The sequence below is a fragment of the Eschrichtius robustus genome, chromosome 5, assembly GCF_028021215.1.
Source record: "Eschrichtius robustus isolate mEscRob2 chromosome 5, mEscRob2.pri, whole genome shotgun sequence".
Taxonomy (NCBI): domain Eukaryota; kingdom Metazoa; phylum Chordata; class Mammalia; order Artiodactyla; family Eschrichtiidae; genus Eschrichtius; species Eschrichtius robustus.
The window spans coordinates 125848315-125857636 of NC_090828.1; the positions used below are offsets into that span (position 1 = coordinate 125848315).

The following is a 9322-nucleotide window of genomic DNA, read 5'->3' on the forward strand; positions in this document are numbered from 1 at the left end:
TACTGCACTGTAGGTCGGGTTAAGAATCCTATTCAGTAAGAGCTGGCATTGCTGGGCCTAAGGAAGCTGAGCCCAATTATGAGCATACGTGCTACCATAGCGCCCCCTGCTGGCCCAATGCAAAAACAAATTTACGTGGTGGGTTTTAGTCAACGGTTGTCTTCAATAGCTGTTCTAAAAACAGGGCATCTCCTGCGACTTGCTGATTATTACCTCTGTTCTCCTCTAGCTCTCAACTCTTTCTTGCATCGGATAGGCTTGCCTCCTACTTCTCAGTGAAGAGCAAGATCTCTTGAAATCTCACCTCCTAAAGAGATTTGCTCCTTTCACTACTCTTTCCTGGCTGTTTCCTCTTGGGTAGTTCTAGTTCTACCTGCTCTCCTCTTTCAGTGTGTCTGTCTGCCTCTGTACTGGCCACATACCATGTGCCCCCAGGGCACGGCGGCCTCGCACCCACCAACAACCTGCCATCCCCTCACTCACTGCCCCACCTTATCTGCACTTGGCCACTCCCCACTCATTCCTCAATCCAGGGTTTCTTACAAGGAGGTCTGTGGACCATCTACATACTATTCCCAGACTGCTCGCTTAAAATGCAGATTCCTGGGTCCCTGAATCCAACCTTCTAGAATCCTGGAGCCTACATTTATAACAAGTACCCCAGAGAATTCTTATGTGTTCACACACACACACACACACACACACACACACACGCAGTATAAAAACCATTTTTTTTTTTTTTTTTTTTTTTTTACCAAACCATACACTCTTATCCAGAAACTTGCCACACCTCCTAACCATTTAAAGAATTAATTGCAAATGACCCATTCTTGGCTTTCAAGCCTTTTGGTAAATTGTTCAAAATATCTACTTCCTGTCCCTTCCTGTAAGTGGATTATATATCCCTACCCTAGTGATGGCAGGTTTGGCCATATGAGGTGCTTTGGCCAATGAATGTGAGAAGTAACACATGCCTCTTTCAAGCAGGCACTGGGAGAACTACTGCAGAGTTCTGCAATATTCTCTTTTCCCTCAGCGAGAACTGATACCCTCCACATGGGGGCTGCTTCTTCAGCCGGGGCCCAGAACAAAGATGCAAGGAGCAGAGCTACAGGCAACCCATAATGGAAACCCGATATAACTGAAAAATAAGCTTATTGCATTGCTGTGATTTGGGGTCCTTTGTTACTACTGCTTTGCCTAACCTGACTGATACAAATACTTTACAGGCCGCTTTCCTAACTCTATTTCCCATTACTCTCTAATACTTATTCCATCTAAACCAATCCTGCCAAACTGGATGACTTGCTTTTCCTCATTCACAAATTACTCCAATTCTATGCAGCCATTTGTTATCTCCTGCCTACCAACCTACCTCTCAAAATCTGACTTCAACCTTCAAAGTCCATCTCAAGTGCCACTTTCTGTGTAAAGCCTCTCCTCATCCCTTGATGGGCCTCCTTTCAACCCTATATAATGGCGACTTCTATAACCTGTTTATTTTTGTTGGTATTTTTTTTTTGATACTTTTCTTATGTCCCCTCAAAACATCATAAGTTCCTTGAGATTAAAGATTATCTTATTCATAATGTGTTCAATGAAGCTTTGCAAATAGTAGGAATCCACACAAGTATTTGTTTAATTAAATTGGCACTTTCAACTAAAGAACTGCTGTTTAGTGTATTTATGATGTTTTTAAAGGTAGACTTTATGAAACACTTAACATACTCATTGAGTAAGCAAAATTAAGATGCAAGTAGAATTATTTCTAATAGCAACAATTACTGCTGAATGAAATATAGGTCAAAGTTTAATGAACCTGTGTGCGTGTGTGTGTGTGTGTGTCTTATCTGCAAAAATGACCAGGTCTTGACCTTCATCCCTTGCTAAATCCAACAGGTTTTAAACCAAAACTTTATCAAAGAAAAACAATGTATCATAAAGTTAGTATTCCTATGATTACATGCTAAGGGCAATTTTTACATTTATGGCCCAAATTAGCTAATGTATTTTCTTACATTCAGGAAGATGTATTTCCCTGCTTATGATTAAAATTCAACAAATATAATTCCAATTTCAAAACAAATACCCAATAACAAAGTGTCGCCCCTACAAATCCTCGTAACAAATAGAGTCCTATCCCTGGTGATGAGCATCTATCTTCTTTTCCACTCCTCTCCTAGGAGAGGAGGCATTAACCTAATGCCTTCTGAAACATTTTGGCAGTAATTGCAATGGTTCTTCAGGTTTTTCTGAATCTAATTTCTTTTTTTGAATCTAATTTTAAAAGTACAGGAGACAGGGATGGGAACCACGCTGCCTCCCAGCCACGGTGATACGCGTGAAGTGCGGACCTTTCAACACGAACTTTATTAATTCTCACGTTAGGACCCTGGAAGGCGATGGAGGTGGCCGCTAATTGCTCCCTGCGGGTGAAGAGACCTCTTGTTGGATCCCTGCTTCGAGGGTTATAAGCTCTCCCTCGAGCTGCTGCCCTGTTACCAGCTGGAGCTTGACGCAGGCTTGTCTGGGGCAATGCTCAGTCTATGTCTGATTATTCCTCACCTCTGAGACAAGACTTTTCTGTGTACTCTGCCTATGAATTAGGAGTTTTCTGGTCTGCCTAGTGGGAACAGTGGCAGCTCCTAGCCTTGTCTGTGGCAGAAGTAAAACTTCGAGATGATCAGTATACACTGGAACACATGCATGCTTTTGGAATGTATAATTACCTACATTGTGATTCATGGTATCAAGACAGTGTCTACTACGTTGATAACGTTGGAAGAATTATGAATTTAACAGTGATGCTTGGGCTTCCCTGGTGGCGCAGTGGTTGAGAATCTGCCTGCCAATGCAGGGGACACGGGTTCCAGCCCTGGTCTGGGAAGATCCCACATGCCGCGGAGCAACTAAGCCCATGTGCCACAACTACTGAGCCTGCGCATCTGGAACCTGTGCTCCGCAACGGGAGAGGCCGCGACAGTGAGAGGCCCGCACACCGCGATGAGGAGCGGCCCCCGCTTGCCGCAACTGGAGAAAGCCCTCGCACAGAAACGAAGACCCAACACAGCCAAAAAAATTAATAAATAAAACAAACAAACAAACAAACAAAAAAACCAGTGATGCTGGACACTGCCTTAGGAAAACCACGAGAGGTGTTTCGACTTCCTACAGATTTGACAGCATATGATAATCGCCTTTGTGCATCCATCCATTTCGCATCTTCTACTTGGGTTACCTTGTCAGATGGAACTGGAAGATTGTATCTCATTGGAACAGGTGAACATGGAAATAGTGCTTCTGAAAAATGGGAGATTATGTTTAATGTAGAGCTTGGGCATCCTTTTATCATAATTCACACTATCTCATTGCTGAAAGCTGAAGAACATTCGATAACTATGCTGCTTCTTCGAACAGAGAAAGAGGAATTGGATATGGAAGGAAGTGGTTTCTATGTTTCCTTGGAGTGGGTCACTATTAATAAGAAAAATAAAGATAATAAAAAATATGAAATTACTAAGCATAATATTCTCCGTGGAAAGTCAGTGCCCCATTATGTCGCTTTTGAGCCCAATGGGAATGGTCTAATGATTGTCTCCTACAAGTCCTTTACATTTGTTCAAGTTGGTCAAGATCTTGAAGAAAGTAAGGATGAAGACATGTCAGAGAAAATCAAAGAACCTCTGTATTACTGGCAACAGACTGAAGATGATTTGACAGTAACAATACCGCTTCCAGAAGACTGTACTAAGGAAGACATTCAAATACAGTTTTTGCCTGATCATGTCAATGTTGTGCTGAAGGGTCAGAGGTTTCTGGAAGGAAATCTCTATTCATCTATGGATCATGAAAGCAGTGTATGGATAATTAAAGAGAAAAATAGCTTGGAGATTTCCTTGATTAAGAAGAATGAAGGACTGACATGGCCAGAACTAGTGGTCGGTGATAAACGGGGAATTTATGAGACAGCTCAATGTGCTGCAATAGCTGAACGTTTGATGCATTTGACCTCTGATGAACTGAATCCAAATCCAGATAAAGATAAACCTCCTTGTAATGCTCAAGAGTTAGTTAGAAGAATGTGATATTTTCTTTGAAGAGAGCTCCAGTTTATGCAGATTTGATGGCGGTACATTAAAAACTACTCATGTGAGATCTGAGGTTACAGGACAATCAACTAGCTTGAAATCCAAGGAAAAACAGGTACCACCAAGGAGAGATTGGATAGGAGAGCTGGTTCATCTGAACATGGGGAGAAGAAAGGATTGCCATATAAGTGGGTGAATCTTGGATGCAACCAGTACCTTTTCTCTGTCATAGTGGATCCTGAAGAAATTCCCTCACATATACACAATGGAATATTACTCAGCCATAAAAAGAAACGAAATGGAGTTATTTGTAGTGGATGGAGTTAGAGTCTGTCATACAGAGTGAAGTAAGTCAGAAAGAGAAAAACAAATACAGTATGCTAACATATATATATGGAATCTAAGGGGAAAAAAAAGGTCATGAAGAACCTAGTGGCAAGACGGGAATAAAGACACAGACCTACTAGAGAATGGACTTGAGGATATGGGGAGGGGGAAGGGTAAGATGTGACAAAGTGAGAGAGTGGCATGGACATATAAACACTACCAAATGTAAAATAGATAGCTAGTGGGAAGCAACCGCATAGCACAGGGAGATCAGCTCTGTGCTCTGTGACCACCTAGAGGGGTGGGATAGGGAGGGTGGGAGGGAGGGAGATGCCAGAGGGAAGAGATATGGGAACATATGTATATGTATAACTGATTAACTTTGTTATAAAGCAGAAACTAACACACCATTGTAAAGCAATTATACTCCAATAAAGATGTTAAAAAATAGTAATAAAAAAAAAAAAAAAAAAAAAAGAAACGCCCTGCTTCTGTTTGCGCCGTGATGTTGATGCCCTACTCTGGCAACCACACTCCAGCAACCAAGACGACACGTGGGAGCATATCGCAATTTTCAATGCTTTAGGCTACGTCCAAGCATCAAAGAGAGACAAAAATTTTTTTGCCTGTGCTCCAAATTATTCTTATGCAGCCCTTTGCGAGTGCCTTCAACGAGTTTTCAACTATTGTCAGCCCACTCCCATGTCCACTGTACTTTACAATAGGAAGGAAAGCAGGCAAGTAGGGCAGGTTGCTAAGCAGCAAGTAGCAAGCCTAGAAACCAGTGATCCTATTTTAGGCTTTCAAGCAACAAATGAGAGATTATTTGTTCTCACTACCAAAAACCTCTTTTTAGTAAAGGTAAATACAGAGAATTAATTACTCCAACATGTTGGCTTCTCTGTACTGGAAAAGTATTCAGTGGTAGCTGGGAGGCTAGGCAGTTGTGCTGTAACCTGTTAAGTTTTATTGTGTTAAAATTATCTTGTATGAATTTATTTTTTAAAGGATACTGGAAATATATTCAAGATTATGAGTCTATAAAAGCTATGGAATGAAGCTGCAAATTTAGAGAAAATTAGCTTCTGTAAAAAATGTAAAGATAGTATTAGCAAGTATAATTTTTTAAAAACAGAGGCTAGAATCTCATCTTTTATATGAAAGGTGTGCAATTCACTGTTTAAAAATAAAAATATTTATCATGTAAAAAAAAAGTATAGGAGACATTAGTTTTGAACTGCTTATCCATTTCATGCTGTATGAGGTTTTACTCTAAGCGGAAGGTAAAAATACTCTGTACTTATTAGGGACACCACGTTGTTTGCCAGAGCACCTCAAATTGGCCACCTGTGCTAGGAAAACACGCCATGTATTCAGCCCCTTCATTGTCACAGGAGGGGAAACATTTCTTCTACCAAAAACTCAAACGACACAAAAATGCATAAAGATTCCTGACCTCTTGTCAGTCATTTGCTATCTTCAACAGCAGCAATTTCTAAACCATATTCCGTGGAACAGAAACATCTCTACACGCACGGATAAATGTTTAGCCAAAAAAGCAAGGGTTGGGTGGTTAGTGGTTAAGAATCAGCCTGCCAATGCAGGGGACACAGGTTTGAGCCCTGGTCCGGGAAGATCCCACATATCGCGGAGCAACTAAGCCCATGAGCCACAACTACTGAGCCCGCGCACCACAACTACTAAAGCCCGTGCGCCAAGAGCCTGTGCTCTGCAACAAGAGAAGCCACCGCAACGAAAAGTCCGTGCACAACGAAGAGTAGACTCCGCTCGCCACAATTAGAGAAAGCACGTGCGCAGCAACAAAGACCCAAAGCAGCCAAAAATAAATAAATAAATTTATTTAAAAAAAAAAAAAAGCAAGAGTTTATGGGGGGAATCAGTGATCAAATAAGTTTGAAGAAGACTGCAAATTGGACCCCAACCTTTCTAGGAAGTCATTATTTACATAGGATATTAAATCTTTCACGTGATCCTGCAGTGAAAGCAGGAACATGTAAGCATGTTTCCCAATTTATTCAACCATGGAATCAGCTTTTGGTTTTATGTTTTGTTTTGTTTCGGAACGCCCACTGAGTTAATCTCATGGGACGCTGGTATTCAGCAGGACTTGAATTAAGAAATAGTTTCATGCAGGTATGCTTAAGTAATCCATCTAAAATAAGTGTCAGGAAAGAAAAAGATCTGAGTTGAAAATTCAGGTTTACACAAGTACATCCAAGATTGAGTGGTTTCTCAACACTGTCCAAGAAAATAGGGCTAATAGTCCTGAATTAGCACCCAAAAGAAAAGGTCTCATAGTTATGTCCTTAATTTGATGGTTGAAATACTTCAATGCATTCTTGGCTGAACTTCTGGGATTTTTTTTTCAGATTGGGTTTAGTGCAGCTCAGACTAATGCTGATGGTCAAGGCCAGGCTTCTTTTTCTCTCCATCATATTTATAGAAGTTTCATAATTGATGTTTCTTAAAGCACCTGATCACATTCTCCACACTGCTCACCAAATAAATTACTTGTAAGGCTCTTTGCCTACATAGGCTCACGGAGTTTATCATTCTGTATTAGGCTTAACTATTTGCATTCTTTTGGGGTATATACCAGAAATGTTTCCTGGCTGAGGAAGTGATAACTGCTCTCTCATTAAAGCAATTTTTAAATGCACCCACCAAAGTCATATTTTTTTAAAGGACTCGTCATCTTGATTAGGGTCCAGGTCATTCTGGAATAGTACAGACACTTAGAGATGATGTAGTAGTTGATCATTTAACTAAAGCATGATTACCTGCTATTTTTTGGTTTGAAGGTATAGTTACTTACCTGCTAAGGTTTTTTCTTAATCTTTTATGAAAGCAGTACGTGTTGTATATTTTAGATTCCCTTAGCTCTTGGGGTGATTTGGGTCTTTGTGGCTAGATTTGATTCCAGATGTTTCTCCTCAATGCCAATTTAAAACTAAATGTGTGTGGCAAGATTCAAGTGGAGATGCTCAAACAAGAGGAAGGTGTGAGCAGCCCAAAGGCCCCTTAAGAATGTCACATGGAGGACATCACCGAGAAGGCTAGATAAGAGGCTCCTGACTTCCCCTCCACAGAAGTGCACCACAACAAAGAGTAGCACCCGCTCACTGCAACTAGAGAAAGCCTGCACACAGCAATAAACACCCAATGCAGCAAAAAAAACAAAAAACAAAAAAACAAAAAAAACAAAACAAAACAAAACGAAAAAAACAACAGGCCGTTCTATATAGGTGCACAAGCACTACCAGTGACTTTCCCCTCTGGCTTGGCACAGACTAAGCAAAAACACCCAGCTCTTGGTTTCTCCCTGATAGGGGCTAGACTGCATAGCTAATGTCCTGACTTTCCCAGCTGCTGCCTGAAGGTCAGGCTTCCAGTTAGCCTGCATCAGGGAGCTGAAGAACCTCCATAAGACTATCATTGGATTTTTCAGCAGAAACCTTGTAGACCAGAAGAGAGTGGGATGACATATTTAAGATGCTGAAAGAAAAAACCTGCCAACCAAGAATATTCTAGCCAGCTTATCCTTCAGAATTAAAGAGGAGATAAAGATTTCCCAGACAAACACAAGCTGAAGGAGTCCATTACCACTAGGTTGGCCTTATAAGAAATGTTTGAGGGAGTTCTTCAAGCTGAAATAAAAGGATGCTAATTAGTAACATGAAAATATACAAAAGCATAAAACTCACTGGTAGAGGTAAATATATATGTAAATTCAGAATATTCTAATATTGCAATGATGATGTATAAATCACTTATAACTCTAGTATAAAGGATAAGAGAAAAAAGCATTAAAAATAACTACAGCTACAATAATTTGTTAATGGATACATAATTTAAAGAGATGCAATTTGTAACATCAAAAACATAAAATGTGGGAGGGAGAGTAAGCATATGGAGAGCCTTTGTATGCATGTGAAGTTGTTATGATAACCACAAAGTGAAAACCTACAGTAGATACAAAAAAAGATAAGAAGAAAGGAAGCAAAGCATACAATTACAGAAAATCATCAAATCATGAAAGAAGAGAGCAAGAAAGGAACAAAGGAACTACAAAAAAAGCCAGAAAACAATTAATAAAATAGCAATAGTAAGTCCATACATATCAAAAATTACTTTAAATGTAAGTAAACTAAATTCTCCAGTCAAAAGATATAGAGTGGCTGAATGGATTTTAAAATTATAATAATGATAAGACCCACATAAATGCTGCTGAAAAGAGACTCACTTCAGTTTTAAAGATACACATAGACTGAAAGTGAATGGATGGGGAAAAAGCTATTCCATGCAGATGGGAACCAAAAGAGAGCAGGGTAGCTATATTTACATCAGACAAAATAGACTTTAAGTGAAAAACTGTAAAAAGAGGCAAAGAAGGTCATTATATAATGATTAGGTGATCAATTCATCAAGAAGGATATAACAATTATAAATATTAATGTGCCCAACATCCAATTGAATAGATATCAACTCAATAGCTGCAGGGGACTTCAATATCCCCCTTTTGACAATGGAGAGATCATTCAAACAGAAAGTCAGTAAGCAAACTGGACTTAAACTACATGTTAAAGATGAACATAACAGACATATACAGAACATTTCATCCAAAAGCAGAAGAATACATACTCTTCTCAAGCACACACAGAATATTCTCCAGGATCGGTCATATGTTAGGCCATAAAACAAGTGTTAACAAATTTAAGTACACTGAAATTTTAGCAAGCATCTTTTGTGACCACAGTGGTTTAAAACTAGAAATCAATAACAAGAGGAAAATTGAAAAATTCACAAATATGTGAAGATTAAGAAACATGCTCCTGAATGGATCAAGGAAGAAATCAAAAGGGCAATCAAAAAATATCTTTAAACAA

At 39.6% G+C, this 9322-nt stretch overlaps 1 protein-coding gene across 1 annotated transcript; it reads left to right on the plus strand.

Annotated features, from left to right (window-relative positions):
- The first annotated feature begins 2402 nt into the window (after nucleotides 1–2402).
- On the plus strand, nucleotides 2403–5294 carry LOC137764954 (nudC domain-containing protein 1-like). The gene is given in 7 exon segments (XM_068544006.1): nucleotides 2403–2444; nucleotides 2446–2521; nucleotides 2650–2829; nucleotides 3121–4067; nucleotides 4069–4149; nucleotides 4278–4336; nucleotides 4898–5294. Coding segments are annotated over 7 exon segments (1782 nt in total).
- Nucleotides 5295–9322: the final 4028 nt, after the last annotated feature.